The sequence below is a fragment of the Hemiscyllium ocellatum genome, chromosome 17 (assembly GCF_020745735.1).
Source record: "Hemiscyllium ocellatum isolate sHemOce1 chromosome 17, sHemOce1.pat.X.cur, whole genome shotgun sequence".
Lineage (NCBI taxonomy): Eukaryota > Metazoa > Chordata > Chondrichthyes > Orectolobiformes > Hemiscylliidae > Hemiscyllium > Hemiscyllium ocellatum.
This window is the reverse complement of record NC_083417.1, coordinates 29,746,532-29,772,207: the sequence shown is the minus strand read 5'-3', so window position 1 is coordinate 29,772,207 and position 25,676 is coordinate 29,746,532. Positions and strand designations below refer to the sequence as shown.

At 40.7% G+C, this 25,676-nt stretch overlaps 1 protein-coding gene across 2 annotated transcripts in view; it reads right to left on the bottom strand.

The window, feature by feature from the left end:
- mvda (mevalonate (diphospho) decarboxylase a) overlaps positions 1-4,370 on the bottom strand; it is a 48,020-nt gene extending 43,650 nt beyond the window's left edge. For both annotated transcript variants that reach the window (XM_060838030.1, XM_060838031.1), the window contains exons 1-2: positions 4,230-4,370; positions 1,303-1,373 (exon numbers count right to left, since the gene is read on the bottom strand). In XM_060838030.1, the coding sequence (XP_060694013.1) occupies positions 1,303-1,373; positions 4,230-4,299 (141 nt within the window). In that variant the 5' untranslated portion in view covers positions 4,300-4,370. The remainder of the gene's footprint in view (positions 1-1,302; positions 1,374-4,229) is intronic.
- Positions 4,371-25,676: the final 21,306 nt, after the last annotated feature.

Genomic DNA, 25,676 nt, shown 5'->3' with positions numbered 1-25,676 from the left:
GGCCTTTCAGACAGCGCAAATAATGCTCAGCATTGATAGCTGGATCAGCTAGGTACCAGCAAGGCTCTGCCCTGACAACGCAGCAAGCAGCAATGGTGGCTACTGCTTTCCTGCACAACTCTGTTGCAGGTGCTCTGGGGCATCCCGACTCTCAACTCTTAGCTGTCACCCAATCAGATTTTGTTGCAAAGTCCTGGGAGTCCTAGACTGACTTTTCTTCCCCAACTTGACAACCACCCTGTGAACACTAATATATCAATCTAGAGCTTTGATAATCTCTCCATATTTGGAAACTTTCAGATAGACCCTATCTTCTCAGAATGCCTGTGCAGCCATCTATCATAATACTTGAACATTATCCAGCTAATAGTCAGAAGGCAATATGGCATCAGTCGAATTGCCAATATTAAGTTGTACAGTATGCAGTATGGTTGAGGAATTCCACATGGTTTAGGTCCCTCAGCAGAGGAATGATGACCTCCAACAATTTAGTGACTTGTCATTAGATCCTGATTTCACTAAGTTACCTCAAGTACTACCATAGGTAATTTCTGATGTGCGATTTGTCAGGTTAGAAGGTTTTTCAGTTTTTCTGCCTTTTTCAACATTGATGAGGGAACAATTCAGACTTCTGACACCACATAGCAAATCTGAAGCAAGATTGAAGACTTAACATCAAACAAGGGCAAACATTAAGCATTAAGTTATATGCAGAAAAATAGCACAGTGGGACTTCACTGGAACCTTCTTCCTTCAGGTCCCCGTCTCATTTGATGTGAGATTACAGAGGATACAGTCTACTTCTAATGTACAGCTATCAATTCCATATGCTTCATCAGGCTGCAGTATTACTTTCTGCACCACTCTAGACAATGTGTTTTGTTGAAATGCTACTAAAGTTTCCCCTCCACTGAAGGCAGGAGCCTTTCTGCAGAGGTGTAGAAGGACCAAATGCAGATCATTTGTCACAACCAAGTCATTAGCAGACAGATTCACATTCCAGTGAGTACTATTAGATATTAACACGAATGCAACCCTGTTTGACTGGCCCCTCCTCTTGCTTAGGGAATGAGACCACTTCAATTGATGCTTTGGTTATTGTCAGTCATCTCAAGCCAGGGATCAAACTGCTTTATATAAAACCGAGAAACACTCCGCGTAGCACCAGTAGTCGCTAGGCCACCTGTGGATTCTTTAACTAGGGAGTAAAGCAAAGAGCAAACCCAGAACACAAATGGGATTCACGTTTGAACATCAACCCTACCCTTAATCTTTTAAAACCTTTAGAGTCTGAAACCTTACCTGATCTTGATGTAGCGTAACGCTTAGAGAGGAATTAATTGGCAAAATCAGCTCTTCATCTCGTTTTCCCCCTAAGCAAAAGAAGTAGAATAGCTTAAATTCTCTTTAGATCTGATAACATTCAGTCTTTCCTGCTATCTGAAGCTCCTTTCACCAATTTCAATTTTTCAGACAATTTAATTTTAATTTGAATGAATAGTCTGGGTATATATTTTCACTACTATCTCAACTCATTATTATCATTTGTGCCTGTCTTGGCATTTTCTGATCAACTGAATGAGGCAGCAGCATTTGGCAGCAAACCAAATGCCATTAGTAGTAATGGCCTCCACCTCACCCTATAGTGCCTCTTGGGGTTGACCTCATCAACTTGCTCTGGTTCCAGTTATCCCATTATTAACATCCCCTTGGACTCTGCTAGAAGATGTCTAACAATCTCTTCAGAATGCCCATTTACTTGTCACTAAAACTCTTCTCATCCAGAAGTTTAACAGGGATGATTGCATTGGTGTGCTGACTATATAGTCTTCCACATGAAATGCCCAGTTATCACAGCAGTGGTGTGGCCTGAATAACACTTCTACCAGTCGGTTTTGTAACTTTTGCTATGTTCTGCACCCTCATATTTTCCAAATTCCTTCTCACCTGAGTAGATTCATGGCTTTTCCTCCATAAAAATATTCTTAACACATTTTAAGCTAGTCCCTTTGATCTTAAATTGTTGATGTCCATTATTTCAGAGGCCATTTCTGACCATTCTTGTTCCCATCATCCACAGCCCTTACCCCTTGTACAAAACCACTTTCTCCCATGTTCACTGGAAACAAATCTATTCCTCGTGACACGTCCAACTGAACCTTCAAACTCCTATCTACCACGTCTTTTGCTGTTCAACAACCATAATACCTAATAACCCACCAGTAGCTACACCAACCTTACCTGCACTTTTGATGCTTGTCAGGCTAAAATCTTCACATTCACTCTAGTGTGAACAATGGGGTGCAGAATTAAACCTCCCTGTATTTATATAAATCATTTGTATAAATGATTTAGATGTGAACATAGAAGGTACAATTAGTAAGTTTGCAGATGATATCAAAATTGGAAGTGTAGGGAGGAAGGTTACCTCAGAGTACAAAGGGCTCTTGATCAGATGGGCCAAGGGGCTGTGGAGTGGCAAATGGAGTTTAATTTAGATAAATGTGAGGTGTTGCATTTTAGAAAGGTAAATCAGGGCAGCATTTATATGCTTAATGGTGAGGTGTTGGGCAGTGTTGCTGAACATGGAAACCTTGGAGTGCAGGTTCATAGTTCCTTGAAAATGGAGTCACAAGTAGATAGGATAATGAAGAAAGTGGTTAACATGTTTTCCTTTATTGGTCAGAGCACTGAGAAAATGAATTGGGAGGTCATGCTGTGGCTGTACAGGACAATGGTTAGGCCACTTTTGGAATCTTGTATGCAATTCTAGTCTCCCTCCTATAGGAAGGAAGTGAAACTTGAAAGGCTTCAGATAAAATTTACAAGATCTCGCCTGGGTTGGAGGGTTTGAGCTAAAGGGAGAGGCTGAATAGGCTGGGGCCATTTTTCCTGGAAGCTGAGGGGTGATCTTAGAGGTTTATAAAATCATGAGGTAGGGTAAACAGACAAAGTCTTTTACCTGAGTTGGGGGAAGTCCGGAACAAGAGAGCATAGGTTTAGGGCGAGAGGGGAAAGATTTAAAAGGGGCCTAAAGGGTAACTTTTTCATGTAAAGGGTGGTGCGAGTATGGAATGAGCTGCCAGAGGAAGTGGAGGAAGCTGGTACAATTACAATATTTAGAAGGACCCTGGATGGGTGTGAATAGCAAGGGTTTAGAGGGATATCGGCCAAGTGCTGGCAAATGGGACTAGATTAATCTAGGATATCTGGTCTGTGTCCATGCTATACATCTCTGTGACTTTATGACAAGGACAAGTGACCATCCCTCACCAGTTTTTTTTTGGTCCACAACCACCAACAAAAGACCTTATTCTTCTTTTCCAAAACAATCCAGTACTTCAGACTCATCCAGAACAGCAACAATAATCATCAAGAAAATAAATACAATTTCTGATTTCCTCCCCCTCTCCCTGCTGCTTGTGGGTGAGAGAAACCTTTCCTTATGGATTTGCAAGTGGTAACATCAAGAAGCATACTGTTGTACACCTTCATCAGTCCTCGCTGATCAAGTTTTAGATTACTTAGATTACTTAGTGTGGAAACAGGCCCTTTGGCCCAACAAGTCCACACCGACACTCCGAAGATCAACCTCCCCAGACCCATTCCCCTACATCTAACACTACAAGCTATTTTAGCCCCACAATACAATTCAACTGGTTAAGAGGTCACTTCCAATTTTACTTTGAACTCCTGAATCAGCTCATCCAGAGAAAATGGCTTGAAAAGAAACTCTTTCTAACCTCTGCCAGAAGCAATATGCAATGCTGAAATGACAATCCCACGTCCCTGTTCCACAGCATTTGCGTTGAGGTTATGACAGTGTGATGGAGAGAATATTGTTTGAAAGGACAATGCTTGCCCACCAGATTTTCATTAACATTAAAAATTAGGCAAATTAAATTTAATAAAAAAAGTTCATGTTAAATCAGTTGAAATGAGAAGAGTCTTGTACAACAGTGGTCAGGTCCTATTTGCCATCAGGTTCTACTCCCAATGCAAAGCTGATCTCAGTGGTCTGCCTAGTTTACATTTCCGGCAGACGGACAGACTGTGCGGTGCTGGCAGGTTAGAAATAACTGTACAGCACGGGAAAAGGCTATTCGGTCCATCGTGGTGGTACTAGCTCTTTCCGAGTTTACTTGCATACTCGGCAGTTACCAATCCTAGCACAACAGAATAAAGAGCGGGATTTTGAATCTGCTGCCGGTTTCAGTGTCAATACTCACAGTATTTGATGACAGCGATGTTGACAGGGGCCGTGCAAGTCACCATCCACATCCTGCTCCCCTCATCCATCGCCCGAGAGAAGCAACAACCCGCTGCCGCAGGCCTACTCTCACACCACGCACCTGCCCCACCACCACTCCGCGCTGATTGGTCGGAACGTCGCAGCAGGTAAATGGTCCGCCAATCAGCGAAACGGTCATCTCCCGTGGTAACGGCAATTAACCAATCAGAATGGCGACACCACCATAACATGTCGCGAACGTCACTGCGCACATTGGCGAATGAGATATTTGTGATGTCCCCGGCCCCTTTTAGGGTGAGAGCGCAGTGGCAGAGCTGGGGGAAGAAAGTGGATGTTGCGCGCTGCAACAGCAGCAGTAGCAACAACGTTAATTGCGAGCCTGCGCCATGTTTGTGCGGGGCAGGCCATCCATGTCGGCGGGCTGCCGGTGGGGGTCGCTGGTGGACAAGCTAGTTGTTGACTGTTAAGTTAAACATTGTTTAATATTCAACCCAGATTCAATGAAAGACAGCTGCGTATTCTGCTTAAAAATACTCTACTAATGATAATTAGACAGGTCCTAAGCGTTACAAAGGGGGATGGTTTCCCCCTCCAACTCTATTTTGATTTAGTCCCTGCCCTCCCCTTCACTGTTTGATCACACAGCATTGCCCTTTGTGAGGGGCACTGCTTGTCACTGGACACTCGGGTGTTTTCCTATCTTCGTGGTTGTGGAAATTGAATAAAGATTCGTACACCTTGTGTCTCGCACTGTGTCTCACACCTGCACACACACACACCATAAAAAAGAGAGAAAAAATAAACAGCAGATTTGTTTCACACAACATTGCCCTTTGATGTGAAGGGCAGTGCTTGTCACTGGCCACTCGGGTGTTTCCTTTCTTCCGGGTGGTGGGGGAAAAAAATAAACAGCAGATTAAAAAAGAAAGAAAAAAAAACAAAAAAAAAACAAAGGGGGGTGGTGCGGGTAGGTTTGGGTGTAATGGTGGTGTCCTTACTAAGGACCCAGCTTCAAATCCCACGTGTTCCATGAGATGTGTAGTTACATCCCTTACAGGTTCATTAGGGAAAAATAGGTGCAAGGAGAATGGGGGTCAGTAAATTACCAAAATCAGAGACTTCCAGAACTGCAGACAAAACTCAGTTAACTGTCCCTCACCAAGCGCTGAGTTTACCTGTGACCTGTGACCTGTGCTTCTTAAAATTCAGCATTTAGCGGTTCTTATGTTGTTATTTTAATTGATCTCAACTGAAAAGAATGCAGGATTCTCATCCCACCAATAACCCATGACCATCACCACCACTGAATCTCTTCCTCCGCCACCTCCCTCCACCAACACACACACCCATCCATTACAGAGGGGAATAGCATTATGAAATTCACATACCAGTATGGTATTTTTGAGGATCCCACCTTTATTTCTAACTTGGTAGGGAGGTCCTGAAAATCCAGTTCAAATATTCACATAGGTCATCTTTCATCAAAACTGATTCAAGTTAGAAATATAATGTGTTAGTAAGTAATAGATTTTGTTTGTTTTAAAATTTATTATATCCCTAGTAAATAGTAATCATTCTTGCCTTTTCTGTTTGTAGTTTGTCACAGGGTTTATTCTGGAACTAAGTGTAATGGTGAACACGAATCCATTGTTGATTATCAGAATACCCATCTGGTTCACTAATGTTCTTTAGGGAAGGAAACTGCCAACCTTACCTGATCTGGCCCACAAGTGACTTCAGGCCCACAGCAAAGTAGTTGACTTTTAACTGCCCTCTGGGCAATTAGGGATGGGTAACAATGGCTAGCCCAGCCAACACCACCCACATCCTGTGAATGAATAAAAAAACCTGAAAATTTGATTTAGGATGCTAGTACTAACTGGTCACAGAGGCAATTATATATATGTATAAGGTCTGTTCTCTGAGGCTGTTCTCTCATTACACAGAGAGAGAGAGATGACTGATAGTTTAGCCTGAGGGTCACTCCACCTTAGGCAAGACGGGAGGTCTTCACGGTAAGCTCAGCCAGTGTGGATCTTTTGGCCTCAGCATCATTAAAAACCAATTATCCAGCCAACTGAGCTAACCAACACCATATGTATGTAGGACTTATGGAAAATTATGACAGGAAGACTAGACTTCACTTATCTATTGATTTACTTTTTATCACTCATAATTTTCCCAAATTCAATTATGCTTAAGGGTCTGATTTACAATTGAGGAGAAGTAACTTTATATATTTGCATACCATGTAGAAGCAGTGCTGGATGGATCTTTGGCAGAACCATCCAGTTAACCTCTTTCCCCCCTTTCACTTTTTCTTTATTTCATGGGATATAGGCATTGCTGGCAAGCCAATATTTTTTGCCAGTTCCTAATTACTCTGAGCAGAATGGCCTTACACATAGTGCACACATGTAACCTAGACCAGATAGGGATGGTAGGTGAAAGTGACGATTGCAGATGCTGGAGATTAGAGTTGAGAGTGTAGTCCTGATGGTGCATTTTCGTTCACAAAGGATATTACTGAACCAGATGGGATTTACAACAACCAATGATAGTTGTCAAGTTCACCCTTACTGTAATTACTTTTCAATCCCTTTATTTGTTAAATTGAATTTAAATTCCACCAGCTGCCACAGTGGGATTATGTCTTGTGTTGGCACAGTATCAGCCTAGGCTTCTGAATTACTCGTTTTATGATATCACCACCGTGCCTACATAGATTAAGACTGGTCAGTATTGTATACAGCTCCTGCCTGTTCTACTGGCTAGATAATGATTGAGAGAAGGTTAGAGAGGAAGGATTATCTAGTCTGCTCCTGTTAAACATTTCAAATAAACGCAGTCAGTTCGTATAAAAGTATTTCATTATTTTTCACAAAACAATGATAGAAATTCAAGGAATTATTGATGTTGTAAATAGAGTGCTACCTCAAAGCACTGTGACTTTGAATTGCAAGATCATTCCCATCACAACATTTTACATTGCATATTCCCAATTTTCTTTAAACTATTAGGAAAATACTTCATAGGAAAGCTGCAGTAAGGAACTTTCTCCTTGGTGGGGAGTTCAATGAAGACAAGACATAGATTGAAGAAAAGACGCAGGAGGTTTTGAGGGGATGTGTTTTCATCCAGAGCGTGGTGGGAATCTTAAACTCATTACCTATAAGGGTGGTAGAGGCAGAAACCTTCATAACATTTAAGTATTTTGATGTGCACTTGCAATGTCACAGCTTTGGGCCAAGTGTTGGAAAATGGATTTAGAAAACTTAGGTAATTGTTTTTGTCTGCAAAGACTTGATGGGTTAATGGACCTTTTTCTGTGCTGCAAACCTCTATGACTATATGTCCTATGAAAGCCAGCTTCAGAAACACTTTTCAAGAACATTTTATTGAGTGCAGAATAAAATAAAATAAGAATTGATAACTTACTTTGACTCCATGTTTAATGCTGAATTAAAAATTAAATCTTTACAGTTATAAATCATTGCCCTCAGAAGTCTGTGTTTGTGCAGTTTTCTCAGCTATAGCACATTAGTTTGCAGGAATAGTGTTCTGATTAGTTTATGACTTTTAATCATTCAAGCCTTCATTACCTTTAGATTTAAATATTCCAAAATATTCTACCCTCACATTCTACCCTCTGTAAACTCGACGTAATCCAAAACTCTATTTCCCATGTCTTAAATCACACAGTCCCAATTCCCCTATCTCCCCTGTGCTTGTTGATCTGCACTGGTCCTGCTCTCGTAACCATTTATAGATTGAGCTATAGACTCTAACAGTTTAACAGTCCTGGTCAAGCTATGTCTGTTTTCAAGTCCTTCCATGTCACTCCCTGTCTCTGCAATCTCCGCCAGCCCTAAAATTCTTTGAAATATGTTTAGTCTTTCTGGTCTCCTGTACATCCTTATCTTGAATCACTCTCTTATTTGTGACCAATGACCTGGTCCTAGAATTCAGTCCTTATACCTGTCTACCTCCCATTCCTGCTTTAAAGTGCTCCTTAAAACATTTGTCTTTTACTTATCAAATCCGAAGTGTCCTTATGTTGTTTGGTATCATACTTGGTTTATAATACTCCTGTGACGCAACTTGGGGTCATTCTGTAGTGTTAAAGGTCCAATATAAATATAAAATATTGTTGTTGGGAAACTTACCAGTAATAAACATGAGCTCAAACTAAATTCTACTGGAGAAGTTTCCTTATTTGCTCAATTATCAGTTCAATAATTCCCTAAAACAAAATTGAATTTCTAATTGATAGCTGAAAAGATGACAGAACAAGATTTTACATTTTATTACTGTTACTGTGAGAAAAACAGACAAAGTACTGACTAAATACTATTGGTGTAGGGGGGCAATTTAAACTTTAAACTACAGATAAATTTCTGAAATCCAGAAATGATTTTGTTCCAAGAATTCCAGACTGGACAACTTACAGTATTCCACAGGTAGAGTCTTTATAATTCTTCATTTTTGGGGCCTATGCCAGACTTTGTGCCTTCGGTGATTACTGCTGAGCTTGAACACATCTTCATCTAGTATCCAGAAGCACATAATTGCAGAACTTACTAGACAGTGGGAATTCTGACTGAACTTTGCATTCCACAAAATAGGGATAGAGGTCACTGGGTTCAATTTTAATTCATCCCTGGATGGTGACAGTTCAAATGGAATTGCAGACAACAAGAACTCTCACCCAAAACTAATTATGAGGAGCAAAGAGCCGAAGTAGGTTTATGTTTCCTGGGAGGTGAAGTTACCAAGACTCACAGGATAGTGATATGGTAGAGAAAACGTTTTACTGCTGTTGAGGGAGACCAGAACAAGACGATATGAATCAGACAGCCAGACACTCAGGACAGAGCCAGAAAATTCTTCTTCACCCAGAAGATAGTAGACACATGAAACTGTCTTTGACTAAAAGCAGCACATGCACGATGAATTTCAAATTTGAGTCGCACAGGTTTTTTGTTTGCTAGCCAAGGACATGAAAGAGTAAGGAGCCAAGGTAAGTTGATCAAGTTGTATCATAGGTCAGCCATGGCCCCATTGAATGATGAAGCAATCTCAAGGAGGTGAACAACCTACTCCAGTCATTGTGCTCAGGCAAACTTTAAATAGGCAGGTCAATCACAATATTGAGGCTGATTATGACCTTTCAACGAGGCCTAATGGGGCAGCAATCTGGCTCTTCCAGCAAGCCTAACCTGCTAGAAACTGCAGCCAGGTCCTGAAGAGGTCACCATGATCAGAGCCACATAGCCACCTAAACTTGCACTGGGAACTACTCCTGTTGCTCTCACAATCTCCCCATCCACAACTCATCATAGGTTATAGTCAAGGGCTGGAATCAGCTGGATTTGCTCCCCTCAATACAATGGCAGACAGTTTAAGAACTCCACATCCCATATGTAATTGGGGGAAATGGATGGAGCAATGGGTTGTGCATGAATCAGTGATGCAGATATGCGTGGTCATATATATTAATTTTCTTGCTGCTGTCTTCCAATGAAATGATGCTACAGACATTCATTGTTAGTAAAGTTAAGTTAAATGTCTGCTTCTAATTGTGAAAAATGCAGGATGAATGAGTAAATTATCAGGGGCCTTTCTGGTCAACATGAGCTACACTCAGTGATGTATTCAATCATTTAATCATTTGGTTCTTAATTTACTTCTGAGATACTTGAGACAATCCTTTGATTCCCCTCCTTCTTGTCAGTATTATTTTTGTATCTTTATGTCCTTTATATGTAACCAGTGCAATATAGAATTCTTTGTATTTCATGTCATTGAGGCTCCTACACTGAGTAAATAAAACCTCAATCAAATCACTTTGCATGCTATCTCTTTGGGTGTTGCATTGATTATTTTTCTAATCAATGTTTCACGAAAAGTGTTTGTTGCAGAACATTTCTCCCGGGATTCAGAACATTTCTCCTGGGAACATCATTGTAGCCAAACCTAGCTTGCAATATGTAACCTTTATTGAGTCACATTCCATCCAAGAAAAAGCATAATTGTAAGTAGGTACAGCATAGAAGGAGGTCATTCAACATATAGCAACGACACTCAAACTCATGTATATTCTAATAACCTTTTATTTTCACTAGAAATCAGATTAAGGAGCTAAAATGACAGTCTAAATGTTGCGTATAGGCAAGAAAGTGATTTTGAACACAGTTAGATCAGCCATGATCCCAACGCTGGCAAAGCAGACTCAAGGTTCTGATTGATCCACTCTTACTCCTAACTCATAAGTTTACGTGTTGCGTTCAGAAATGCACTTATTTGAATTGTTGGACAACACTAATTTTAACATTATGCTAATTTTTTGTTTCTTAATTAATGGAATGTGGACATTGCTGGCTAGGCCTTTATTGCCTATTCCTAACTGACCAGGTGACAGTTATAAGTCAACCACATGATGTGGGTTGGGGGTCATATGTACCCCATGTGTGGCAGATTTCCTTCGCTAAAGAATATTCATGAATCCAACGGGATTTTATAAAAACATGATAATTATTATGAGGTTACTATTAAAGTAGCTTTCTATTTCAAATTCTTATTAAATTAAAACTTCAAATCCCAGCATGCCTGAAGATGAAACCAAGTTCTAAGAACACGAGCTTGGGTTCTAGATTTTGCCTAAAACGTCAATTCTCCCGCTTCTCAGATGCTCCCTAACCTGTCGCACTTTTCCAGCACCACACTCCTGATTCTCATATCCAGCATCTGCAGCCGTCACTTTCGCCTTCTAGATTATGTAGATAAAAACGATGACTGCAGATGCTAGAAACCAGATTCTGGAGTAGAGTGGTGCTGGAAAAGCACAGCAGTTCAGGCAATATCTGGAGAGCAGAAAAACCCTTCATCAAGAATACCGGATAGTGGCATAATGGATAATGCGTCTGACTTCGGGTCAGAAGATTGTGGGTTCGAGTCCTTCCTTGCTCGAGTGCAAGGTGTTGTGTGGCGCACATTTCCTTTTTAGATTACCTAGTCAGGTGTCATTGCCACTATGCACCAAGTCTCCCTAAATTCCCTGTCATGAACAAAGAGATGATCAAAATTGATTATAGCTGGCTGTTAGTATATAACAACTAAAAACATTTTCTAATTACAAATCAATCAAGACTTCAGAGGTAGTCTTGAGAAGGTTCATTTGGGTGATACCAGGTATGGAGAGATTGTCATACAAAGAGACATTGAGCGGCCTGTACTCATTGGAATATAGAAGAATGAGAGATGACTTTATTGAAACATGCAAGATTCCTAAGGGACTTGACAGGGTAGGTCTGAAAAGGCTGTTTCCCCTTGTGGAAGAATTAGGACCACACAGCATAATCTCACTTTTAAGACAGAGATAAGGAAGAATTTCTTCTCTCAGAGGATGGTGAATCTGTGGATTTTTTTTTCCTGACAGGGCTGTTGATGTTCGGTCATTAAGTATATTCAAGGCTGAGATAGGCAGATTTTTAATCAATAAGGAAATCAAGGATTATGGGGAAAAGGCAGATAAGTGGATTTAAGAGTTATCAGATTAGCCATGATCTCATTGAATGGCCGCACAAACTTGATGGGTTGAATGGCCTACTTTTGCTCCCACATCTTGTGGTCTTACGGCATGTTAGCTAAAAAATACTAGAAGATGAACAAGGGTTTAACGTTTGTGACGGGGACAAAATGCAATGTTTTCAAAACTTCCTGATGATTTAACTATAGGTAACTGGGCTTATCACTGCTCATCTCGGTCAGTCTGGTTAGAGGTGAGACAGTCAGTCTGTGGAGTCATGGAGATGTACAGTACGGAAACAGACCCTTCAGTCCAACTCATCCATGTCGAACAGATATGCCAACCTAATCTAGACCCATCTGCCATTTAATAAAGGCAAGGTATTGGGGGAGCTGCTGCTGCAGAATGTAGACTGCAGAACATACTTGGGAGGATTGGGGACTGCAGTTTGGGAGATGATACTTGTGAACTGTAAGGGTGAGCTGAAAATGTGTTGCTGGAAAAGCACAGCAGGTCAGGCAGCATCCAAGGAACAGGAAATTCGACGTTTCGGGCCCGCTTATGCCCGAAACATCGAATTTCCTGTTCCTTGGATGCTGCCTGACCTGTTGCGCTTTTCCAGCAACACATTTTTAGCTCTGATCTCCAGCATCTGCAGACCTCACTTTCTCCAACTGTAAGGGTAAAGATGGTAAAGTATGGATGAGAAGATGAGAGGTGCAGGAGAGCCTCTTTTGCAGGTGGCCCAAGTGGCTGCCAAAACAGTGGACATGTCACAGAAACCTGCAAAACACAAAACCGAAAGTATCACGATCAAAGCTTAGATAATATGACACTGATAGTGGCATAAATACAAGAGCTGCACTAAAATTAAGAATGATTCTTACTCAGTTGGTGTGACGTGCTGCTATATTCCCACAGGAGTGGTCGTAGTCTTTTCCTGCAAAGGCCAGGTTCCTTTCATGACCAGAGGTATTGAGCCCAACTTCAGGTACCCACTAACCACCCAGGCCCATTTTGACCCTATTGTGTGCTGTTTTCTCCTGGAATGAAAGAAAAAGATGGATTGAGAGAGATGAAAGTGGGTCGCAGTGATGCAGGTGGGTGGAAAAGTCCTGATGTGTATGCAGTGCAGAAAGCATTCAGGGTTAATGTTGTGAGGAGGTTGGAGTGGGTGAGAATGAGAGGAGGAGATAGTGCAAGCAATAGAGAAAGTATAGTGGTAGTGCATGAGACTTAGTGGGAGGAGGGTGCAGCAACACCAATACAGTGAGTGTGAGGCATCAGGATGAAGATGGTGACAATTACCCTGGCACAATGGAGACTATTTTTTGTGTGTTCCTCTGCACCATGGAGACTGCACCAACTTTTGTGGTAACCTTGCACAAAGCTGGCAGGGTCTAGTGTCAGTGTGCCCTCTGCTGGTCTTGAGGATAAATGACACCTTGTCTCTGCACCACCGCATCAACCAGAATGTCCAGGTCCTTGTCAACAAAGCAGGTGCCAAATTTCTCTCGTCAAAATTGACGCAGCCAAAATATGGTAAATTGTGTCCATTTTTAGCAATGTTTAAAAGATTGAGTTCCAAATATAGGTTTGCAATGTTGCAGAGAACTCCCCTACTCGCCTTGAATATTGCTATTGGTATTTTAAATCCAACTGAGGGATCAGCTGGGAACTTGGTTTAATGCTTGGTCCAAAAGATGGCGCCTTTGATAGTATTCTACTGGCGTGTCAACCTATAATTTATTGTGGTCAAATACAGAAACTAATAACTAATGAAGATTGAGACTGCAGGGTCATAATTTCATGCTGCCAGCTGCTGTGTTGGCTTGTGGGCACCATTATGACCCCATTCAGTTTCCCAGAAGAGGCATTGGGGCAGAAAGGCTACATGACTGATGGTCAAATAAGGGAAGTAAAATCCCAACTTTAATTACCAAAGGCTGACTAGATTTTTTTCAGTCCACCTGCTGGATTGCATGGCACTGGGAACAGGCCCACTGCCTGGAGGTGACTTCCTGGCAGCCGGCAAGAGGGACATCACTCCATTTTAGTCTTTGACATTCCTAACTGTGATAGCTGCTGTTTCAGTCCACCTTCAGGAAGAATTTTCTCGGCACAATGGTAGACCAGCAATTGTGGCCATTTGTAATTCAAAACTTCTTAAAAATATTGAGAGGGAACTTCAAGGTGGAGGTGTCCTTTCTTTCCCTCACCTGCAATGGCAGGTTGCAGATTCTTCCATACAAGAAGGTCTTCTATTGAGCCTTGAGCTTTGAGAGACCACTATCTTGAATTTCACTGTGAGCATGCCCTCTTGCAGAGAGCTGACTGAATCATTGGAATCCACTGTTGGATAACAGCTCCCAACAGAATGTAGGTAATGACCTCAACTTGACGCTGATATTGGGATCCTGACTGACAATCCAAAATTCTACCCTGTGTCTCCTGACAGGGTGTTGAACCATGAGATTCCAAGTCAGATGCAAGTCTACACAGCTGCCAAGTAATTTGCTTCCTGTACCTAATTTAAGACTGAAATTACTATTCTATCTAGTACCTGCTGGTCCAGGTGTTGCATTTCTCATTCAATCTGATGTTCCAGGCCCTATTCACATGTCCCAGATACTCTGCAGAGGATGCTGCATTATTTAATCTTTCAAAATATATAAATACAAGTTTAACAAATGGCTTGAGATGCTCATTCATTACTTTGAGAATATGGTCATTATTTAGAGTGGTTATTAGTAAATGAAGTTACCCTGATCTAAGACTCAGTAAATCAAATAGGATGAAATTTAACAGAGATGATTCAATTGTTTACACAAATATAATTTGTTACCTTAGAAATTGAACTGAGAAAGCCTAATGATGTTGAACATCCGTTACTCATTGGGAGTCCGAATGTATTCACATTCGGTTGCAAACATAGGGGAAGTAGTTTTGGATCAGCTCTTGAGTTTTGTCACATTGCTAAAGAATATATGTTCTCACCCAGAAAGAGAACTACAGCAGAAAATTATATCAGGAACAATGAGGTACCTTTATAGAATATTTGAAGTAGTATGCATTACATCTCTCAAATCCACACATTACACAATGGATGCAACAAACAAAATCTGTGACAAAAACAGAAACTTGGAAAGAAGACTCAGCAGGTCATTTTTTTTTAAAGAATCCCTGCAGTGTGGAAGCTGGCCATTTGGCCCATCGACTCCTCTCTGACCTTCCAAGGAACACCCTATCATATTCCTGTAATCTACCTAACCTACACTTTTCCTGAATACTATGGACAATTTAGCGAGGCCAATCCACCTAACCTGCACATCTTTGATCTGTGGAATGAAACTAGAGTACCCAGAGGAAATCCACGCAGACACAGGGAGAACATGCAAATGCCCACACAGTCACCTGAGGCTAGAATTGAATCCAGATCCCTGGTGATGTGAGGCAGCAGCACTAACCACTGAGGTACTGTACTGCAAAGTCTGGCAGTATGTGGGAAGAGAAAGCAGAGTTAATGTTTTGGGTTTTCTCAAAACAAAAAGTCAAAACAAATCTATGATCTTACCTGTAGGCACTTTAATTTGCAATCTCTTTTGTATAATTACACAAATAATTACATTTACATACTAAATTGTAAAGACTGAAGATATAAAGAATTTATTAGAAAAAGTCTAAAGTCTGAAAATCAACATTTTTTTGGTTGTCATTAGCTGAAATGTTGCACAAGCCATGACTTGTAATTGTATCTGAAGCATGAATCCAAGACAATTAGCAGGAACTAGAATGGTAATTAATAATATAGTGGCAGCTCATTCACTGAATGATAAGTGCTGAAGGATCATAATCCCTCTTTAAACTAAGTTTAAATAAAAGATGAGTAACCTCCAACAACATTAAATGAAGCCAGTTCATGCTTATTTGTGTAGTTGAAGCTATTTTCCTCCACTTGTTTTCCATTCATGAAAGAATCTACCTTTTTAACAAGTCACCTTCATACATAGCTACAAAAGTTGCAAGCAGGAGTTCAAGGCATCATTTTATAGGTACTCGCTATACAACCATAGCTTCACATTAGGTGTCACATGACAGAGTTAGAAAATACAAAGTACACAAAATCTGAAATATTTTCATTATTTTATTAGATACTAGCATTAAATTTAGCATGCTGTAGGATCTGGCACACACTAGTTCTGAAAAGGAGTCACACTGGATTTGAAACAGTAACTATTTCTCTCTACAGATATTGTTTGACCTACTGAGTTTCTTCAGCATTCTCTGTGTTTATTAGAGCTTCTCTTTGTGGGGGCCAGAGGAGCAGAACTGCTCTTCCAGCCTCCACCAAAAACATTATCCTTCTGCCATTCCAGATCCTCCTACATGCTTCCCTATCAAGTGAAACCTTCCTGAGCCCCACGCCCTCAGGACTTCCTTAACTGGCTGATTCTAGACAACCTAATTGTTGTAGAATCATAACATCAGATTAACTCTGCAGCTCATCCAAAACCTCACGGGTGGCCAGCATATGAGAGTGAGGCAGGAATTTAAAAAGAAGGTCCTCGAGAGTAGTAATATCTGGATTACTCCCGGTGCTACGAGCTGGTGAGGGCAGGAATAGGAGGGTAGAGCTGGTGTATGCATGGCTGAGGAGCTGGTGTATGGGTGAAGGATTCACATTTTTGGATCATTGGATTCTCTTTTGGGGTAGAAGTGACCTACATAAGAAGGACAGATTGCACTTAAATTGAAAGGGGGCTAATATACTGGCAGGGAAATTTGCTAGAACTGCTCACAAGGATTTAAACTAGTAGGGGGGGGGGGGGGGGGAGGTGAGGGGAGGGGTGGGGTGGTGGGACCCAGGGAGAAGTGAAGAAAGAGATCAATCTGAGACTGGTACAGTTGAGAACAGAAGTGAGTCAAATAGTCAGGGCAAGCAGGGACAAGGTAGGACTAATAAATTAAACTGCATTTAATTCAGTACAATGGGCCAAACAGGGAAAGCAGATGAACTCAGGGCATGGTTAGGAACATGGGACTGGGATATTATAGCAATTACAGAAACATGGCTCAGGGATGGGCAGGACTGGCAGCTCAATGTTCCCCAGGATACAAATGCTACAGGAAGGATAGAAAGGGAGGCAAGAGAGGAGGGGGAGTGGCATGGATAGCATTACAGCTGTGCTGAGGGAGGATATTCCTGGAAATACATCCAGGGAAGTTATTTGGGTGGAACTGAGAAATAAGAAAGGGATTATCACCTTATTTGGATTGTATTATAGACCCCTAATAGTCAGAGGGAAATTGAGAAACAAACTTGTAAGGAGATCTCAGCTATCTGTAAGAATAATAGGGTGGTTATGGTAGGGGATTTTAACTTTCCAAACATAGACTGGGACTGCCATAGTGTTAAGGGTTCAGATGGAGAGGAATTTTTTAAGTATGTACAAGGAAATTTTCGTGTTTAGTATGTGGATGTACCTACTAGAGAAGGTGCAAGACTTGAGCTACTCTTGGGAAATAAGGCGGGGCAAGTGACTGAGGTGTCAGTGGGGGAGCACTTTGGGGCCAGCGACCATAATTCTATTAGATTTAAAATAGTGATCGAAAAGGATAGACCAGATCTAAAAGTTGAAGTTCTAAATTGGAGAAAGGCCAATTTTGATGGTATTGGGCAAAAACTTCCAAAGGCTTGATTGGGGGCAGATGTTCATAGGTAAAGGGATGGCTGGAAAATGGAAATTAGATAATGAGAATCCAGAGAAAATATATTCCTGTTAGGGTGAAACGAAAGGCTGGTAGGTATAGGGAATGCTGGATGACTAAATAAATTGAGGGTTTGGTTAAGAAAAAGAAAGAAGCATATATAAGGTATAAACAGGATAGATCGAATGAATACTTACAGTATAAAAGCAGTAGGAGTATACTTAAGAGGGAAATCAGGAGGGTAAAAAGGCGACATGAGATAACTTTGGCAAATAGAATTAAGGAGAATCCAAAGGTTTTTACAAATGCATTAAGGACAAAAGGGTAACTAGGGAAAGAATAGGGCCCCTCAAAGATCAGCAAGGTGGAGCCGCAGAAAATGGGGGAGATACTAAACGAGTATTTTGCATCAGTATTTACTGTGGAAAAGGATATAGAATGTAGGGAAATAGATGGTGACACCTTGAAAAATGTCGATATTACAGAGGAGGAAGTGCTGGATGTCTTGAAATGCATAAAGGTGGATAAATCCCCAGGACCTGATCAGATGTTCCCTAGAACTCTGTGGGAAGCTAGAGACGTGATTGCTGGGCTTTTTGCTGAGATAATCACAGGTGAGGTGCCGGAAGACTGGAGATTGTCTAACATCGTTCCACTGTTTAAGAAGGGTGCTAAGGACAAGCCAGGGAACTATAGACCAGTGAGCCTGACATCTGTGGTGGGCAAGTTGTTGGAGAGAATCCTGAGGGACAGGATGTACAAGTACTTGGAAAGGCAAGGACTGATTCAGGATAGTCAACATGGCTTTGTGTGTGGGAAATCATGTCTCACCAACTTGATTGAAGAAGTAACAAAGACGACTGATGAGAGCAGAGCAGTGGATTTGATCTATATGGACTTCAGTAAGGCGTTGGACAAGGATCCCCATGGGAGACTGGTTAGATCTCACGGAATACAGGGAGAACTCACCATTTGGATACAGAACTGGCTCAAAGGTAGAAGACAGAGGGTGGTGGTGGAGATTGTTTTTCAGACTAGAGGCCTGTGACTAGTAGAGTACCACAGGATCGGTGCTGGGTCCTCTACTTTTTGTCATTTATATAAATGATTTGGATGTGAGCATAAGAGGTACAGTTAGTAAGTGCAGGTGACACCAAAATTGGAGGTGTAGCGGACAGCGAAGAGGGTTACCTCAGATTACAACATGATCTTGACCAGATAGGCCGATGGGCTGAGAAGTGGCAGATGGAATTTAATTGGGATAAATTCAAGGTTCTGCATTTTGGGAAAGCAAATCTTAGCGGGACTTATACACTTCATGGTAAGATCCTCGGGAGTGTTGCTGAACAGAGACACCTTGGAGTGCTGTTTGCCCTGGAGCGTCAGAGGCTGAGGGGTAATCTTATGGAAGTTTACAAAATTGAGGGGTATGGATAGGATAAATAGACAAAATCTTTTCCTTGGGTTGGGGAGTCCAAAACTAAAGGGCATAGGTTTAGGGTGAGAGGGGAAGGATATAAAAAAGACCTAAGGGGAAACCTTTTCACACAGAGGAAGTTGTGGAGGTTGGTGCAGTTGCAACATTTAAAAGGCATTTGTATGGGTTTATGATTAGGAAGGATTTGGAGAGATATGGGCCGTGTGCTGGCAAGCGGGACTAGATTGGGTTGGGATATCTGGTCGGCATGGACGGGTTGGACCGAAGGGTCTGTTTCCATGTTGTACAACACTATGACTCTATGTTATGGTCCCACTGGCTTTCCACCTTCAATCGCATTAGGAATGTATGGATAGTGCACCAGTCCTGAATGATAACTGTAATGACTTAGTGTGTGTTTCTCAGAAATCCCCTTTCTGCATTTACATCACACATTCTCCCATATCCAGTTCACCTTAGAAACACACCAGTTTTACTTTATTCTGAAAACTCATGTGCAGATTACGAGATTTTAACTTGTTATTTGTAGCAAAGGTGGACACGGTAAAACTATTATTAGAGTACTTAAAATATATTAAATCACCATATGTCCACCTTTGGATTTCTACCTAATTAGGCCAAATTGTAATTTGCTTTCTGTTTGAGACATAATAATTTTGCCGCAACTGTGGAAGCAAATGGTCATATTTTCCAGGAGGTGGTAAAGTACAAAAGCTCTTCACTGACCTTGAAGAAAGCTACCCATAAAATCTAGTGATTTTCATGGCATAGTGTCCTCCTTTGCTAATGGAAGCTTAAATCTGGTGTTAAGTCATGCCATTTTGAAATAAAAACCTGAAGATATTCATGACATTGGGCAACGATTGCAGAGAGAGAAACCAATATATCTTACCAATCTCATCTCATAAGTAACAGCTGTGCCTCCCACTTTCATTTCCTGTATTATCTGTCTGTCTGTCTGTCTGTCTGTCTGTCTCTCTCTCTCTCTCTCATTCTTGGAGACAAAAGCCCACGGTAGGGCAGAAAGAGTCAAGATGTGTGGCAGTCTGCCCAACAGTCAGATCCTTACCCATTATGTTGTGAAGAGCATTCTGAATTTGACTGACCTGAGCAGCTGACTGACTGCATCCAAACCCTTGGACCAGTATCAGAGGCTGCCTCTGGCTTACTGTACTGGGGCCCTCTGAGTGGAGGCTATCTCTCTTGATTTGACTGAGGACAGCTGACAACCATGACGAGCCTCCTGCCTTTGAGCCTGCGCTAATCACCAAGACTGTATGAACCTGGTAGGTCTGAATGAGGGAACAAAGGGCAAAAACCAAGCCAGGCACTGCAAGGCAGAGATGTTGTTAGCATCCAAGTAGGATGAGAGGGAGCTTTGATAGTGAGTGAACTGGCTAGAGATACAGCCTGGTCCAATCCATGAGCTGGGTGTGTGTCCCTGAGCATAAAATGTCCTTGATGCCCCATTAGATAATAGTTGCTGATACAGCTTGAGGTTGTTATGGACTAAGCCAGACCATTCATTTTAAGCAGGCAGCTCAGACCATAACTTTGCAATTTGCTTCAGTAAGTGTACAGTGAAAATTATCCAGATTAAGTAGCTCGGTTGACTACTAGAGTTTCCACACAGCTCCCTGTTGAACATCTCACCAGTTCAAGACTGAACTAAAACTACTCAGCTTGAGAGCTGACCACTCCCCTTGCTTTAGGGTCATTTCTAAAACATGACCACTTTGGCCTGAAGGCTCATCTGTTTACATATAAAGAAAAGGCCCCTCAAAATCTTTTTCATCTCTGTAACAAGTTAGACGGATCAGAGCCTGGCCTGGTTTATTGCCCCTCTGAAAAAAAATCAAGGGCAAAGTATCCTTGAGCCAAGGAACACCTTCTTCTTTTTATAAAAAGGCACTAGCCTTGTGACAACGTGCAGCATTGAAGAGCAGAAGGGTCCTGTAATAGTTCAGAGATATGCCATAAGGGTTCCTAGAGGTGGGCACATATCGGATGCCAATATCTGTGGACATAAGGTACATGTGGCTGCTACCCATAGAGTGTGCTCAAGATGTTGTTGTCTGGTGCCCAACATGGAGATCCTTTGGAGCAAACAGTAAGTTGAAGTGTCTAGGTACCTGCTGTGATTTCCACATTGAGATTTCTCATGTCTAGTTTGTTTGGCGTATCTTGTAAGATCAGAAGTTGAATATCAGGGAGGCAAACTTGGCCATTAACAAGGCATTTAACATGTAATCATTCTCCTTGAATGATATCCCACCACTGCCTAGTGAAAAACTCACTATGTTGATTGTCTTACGCATTAAAGATGTCATAAGGTTCTCCTGGCATTGAGGTAGCCACAAATCTTGCCAGAGCCCATTTCACTTAGACCCTGTAAGATTCCACCCATTGACCTTTCAATAGAATGGACAGCAAGGAGATCCCTTCATATGCAGCAGCTGTGTAAAACAAAATATTATTCAAATGGAAAGAGAGTACAGCATGTTGTTATTCAAAGGGATCTGGTGTCCTCATGAAACACAGATGTTAAGAGTATAGATGCAGCAAGTAACTGGGAAGACAAATGGAATGCTGGCCTTTGTTATATAGGATGTAGAGCTCAGAAACAGGCCATTCGGCCCAACCAATCAATACTGGTATTCATGTTGTATTGGACCCTCTTCCCATCATGCTTATTGAAATCTACCATTTTAACCCTCTATTCACTTCTCTTTCATATGTTCTTCAAGTTCACTCCCTCTGGTTCTCAAATTTTGTATTCTTAGCACGCTTAGGGTGGAATTTATGCTATTCTCCAAGGTGAATTTGGACGCAAGGAGGCAAATAATTGAACTAGAAGGTACTGGGTTAGGACCCCCTGATTTCCCATCACTACTTCAGTTTAGTTCCAAGTTATAGAATCATAGAGTCAAACAGAATGCAAACAGACCCTTCAGTCCAATCGGTTCATGCTGAACATAATCCCAAACTAAACTCTTCTCACCTGTCTGCTCTTGGCCCATATCTTTCCAACCCTTTCCTATTCACATACTTATCCAAATATCTTTTAAACATTGTAACTGTATCCACATCCATCACTTCCTCAGGAAGTTCATTCCACATGTGAACTATCCTCTGTGTAAAAACATTTTCTCCTCATGTCTTTCTTAAATATCTCTCATACCACCCTAAAAATGTACCCCCCAGTCTTGAAATTCCCCATCCTAGGGAAAATACAACTACCATTAACTCGACCTATGCCTCTCATTATTTTATGAACTTCTATCAGATCGCTTCTCAACCTCCTAAGCTTCAGTGAAAAAAATCCTAGTTTATCCAGACTTTCTTTATAACTCAAATCTTCCATGCCTGGCAACATCCTGGTAAATCTCTTCTGAATCTTGTCCACCTGATAATATCCTTCCTGTAACTGGATGACTAGAAAGGGACACAGTATTCCAAAAGAGGCCTTACCAATGTCCTGCACAATCTCAACATGACTTCCTAATTCCTATATTCAAAGGACTGAGTAATGAAGGCAAGTGTGCCAAATGCTTTTTTAACCACCCTGTATATATTTGACACTAACTTCAAAAATTATGTACCTGCACCCATAGGTCCCTCTGTTCTATTACACCACACAAGGCCCTATCATTAATTGTATAAGCCCTTGTTTAATTTACCAAAATCCAACAGCTCACATTTATCTAGATGAACTCCATCTGCCATTTTTCGGCCATTGACCTGCTTGATCAAGATCCCTTTGTAATCTTAGAAAACCTTGTTCATTATCTACTGTGCCACCAATTTTGGTGTTGTTCACAAACTTACTAACCATGCTCATGGATGGTCATTCTGTCCTGATGCCAAATGAGGGGAAAGATTTAAAAAAGACCTGAGGGGTAATGTTTTTGCACAAAGGGTGGTATGTTTATGGAACAAGGCATCAGAGAAGGTGGTGGAGGCTGGTATAATTAAAACATTTAAAAGGCTTCAGTACAGGTGTATGAAAAGGAAGGTTTAGAGAGATATAGGCCAAAAGCTGGAAAGTGGGACTAGGTCAGATTGGGATGTCTAGTTGGCACAGAAAAGTTGGACCAAAGGGTCTGTTTCCATGCTGTAAGACTCTCTGACTCTATGAAGCCCTAGTGGTATCATGACTGCACACTTAAAGGCCTGATCCTGTATCTATGGGTGTTGAACTAGTGGTACGTGGAGCAGTCACCATGCAGGAAGCCCACAAAGGAAAGCCTGTTGCATTAACTTATCCTGATGAGGCTTGTCATTCAAAGACATTCAGTGCCTGACCGAATCCCCTGACACATCCCTAACTAACAAACCTGTCTCCATGAACCCCAGCCATTTAAAGAGAGAAGAAAATTAGAAAATGTACAATCATTCTATTATTCTAGAGATACTTAACATTCCATGAATTTAACATTAGGTTTCAGGGCTGGTACAGGTATTTCGCAGTAATTTTGCTGTTAACGTGCCATTAAAAACCTTGTTTGCACTTTTTAATAAAGTGTAATTATTCCATGGTTTTTATAGTGGGACTAACATTGTGAACATTGATTTTCAATCACAATAGCAATAGTAATTGTAGTCAATTGGAATCTTTATGGTACATATTGTGGAGAAGCCTAGGCTCATTGACTAGGCTGGACTTCTGGATTTCTACAGCATTCTGCACATATCCAAAATGTTAAACCTGCTGTCAGTTTTACTAACGATATTACTGTCATTACCACAGCAAAATACAGGCCAATACATTGTAAATCTATTTATAACATAAATATTCTCTATTTTAATAGCGTCCATTCCAGGGTAGCTATAAGAAACCGTCAATCTGAAAGCCACAAGTGTTTTGCAAAGAATGTAGCTTCTATTCAACCAATCTGTAGAAATCGGAAGTTCAAACTTGGATAAGTTCACCATTATCAGAATGCAATCAATTTCAGAATAGCAACATGCTGATGTTTTTATTCTATAAGTCACTCATTCATGCTAAATCGATTGTTTCCTGATACTCTGGCTCTAATATTACTTTAGTCACGATGAATAAGATTTTATTAGGTAAAGTATGAGTAACCAGATACTTAGATCTATGTTTCATTTACAATTGTTCCTTGTTTTCTGGATTATTAGTTACCTTGCACTAGGTTATATTTGCAAATTTCTCTTTTTTTTTCTTTGATATATGATGTAATGAAAATAACACTCGGGAAGATTTTGCAAATGCCAATTCTGAGTGAACTGTGAGCACTGAGGCAGAAGTTGAAACTGCTCTTACCACGTCCAAGACATCTACACCAAAGGCAGCCTAGGGTCAGAAAAAGATCAGGTCACAGGGTAACTTTTCAGGATATAAATCAGAGCTCCAATTTATTTACCACAACTTGTTAAGAAAAGTGGAAATGTGCTAAAAATTTCAAAAACTCTTATATTATTCTTAATCACTTCTCCCACCCCTACATTAATTTGCATCTTTTTCTGCTCACCAACTGGAAATTCCTGGGGAATCAACAAATAAAAGACATTTTTAAAAGGAAATTTGAACTCCAGTTTAGGCTATTTCTGTTAAAAGAAAAGGGATAACATCTGCAGGTGCAAAATCCAATGAAAACCTGTTTGTTTACAGTTGGATTTCCTCTTCTCATTTGTAATATAGTTAAAGTTAAACACGCTGGGATAGTCCTGTGGAATATAAAATGATCCTTTGTGGCTCTAATTATTTGACAGCCAGGGTCCTTTTCCCTGCCCTGCTCTGTCTCCACATCTCTGCCTTTGTCAAAAATTAGCATAACCTCAGAACCTCTCAGTGTTTAGGCATGAAAAGCTCCCAGCAGCGGTGCATTGATGGTGCATAATGAGCACAAAATGGTTGGATTTCTGCATGAAATAGAACAGTTTGCACAAAAGAACCTCAATGGGAAGTGAAGTGAAATACATTGATGGGCGTCTTCCCATCGTTAAAATTGAAATGGGACAAAGATGTGATTTTAGTCTTCAAAATCATTTTCTTTTTCAAAATCTAGAACTTTATTTTCATTTTATTTGTGATGTTTCTTTTTTCTATATCATCTTTCTCAAGTACTATTTAAAGGACTTCCACTGAAATGTAGGGACATTCTGTCTATGTTCAATTCAGTGCCTCGTCAGACATTTACAATTTACCATCTCCTGGCAAATAGAATATGTCAATCTGAGTTGATCTGAATACTAGACACAAATGTTCATGGCACAGTGGTTTTGGATATTCGATGGGAAGGGGCAAAGGGAAAATATTAATGTTATGAGCAACAAAGGAGCAGTAATATTTGCCATCTCACTATAACTTAATTCAGAATGTTAATATGAATGCAAGAGATTAACAAGATGGAAGATAATATAGCCCAAATGGAAAAAGTTCTGAATGGTACCAAGGTATCTCCAAAATAAACCAATCTAATGTATAGAAAAAGTTGGGGGAGCTGGAAAAAGAAATAAAAATTATCCGTAGTTTAGAGTTAAAGAATAATGCTATTGGTTCCAGGATATAGATCTGAACAATATCAGTGAAAATAGGTGAAATTTACAGTGAACATCAATACAGTGATATCCTGTTAAATGAACATTTCCAATATATCGTATCCCTTATCACATAATTAAGTGGTTATATTACTTCATCAACAAAACTAATTTCGGGAATAACAACGCTTAACTAAATGATCATTTTATTTGTAAGTTACAGCTAATGGAGTAATTTCATG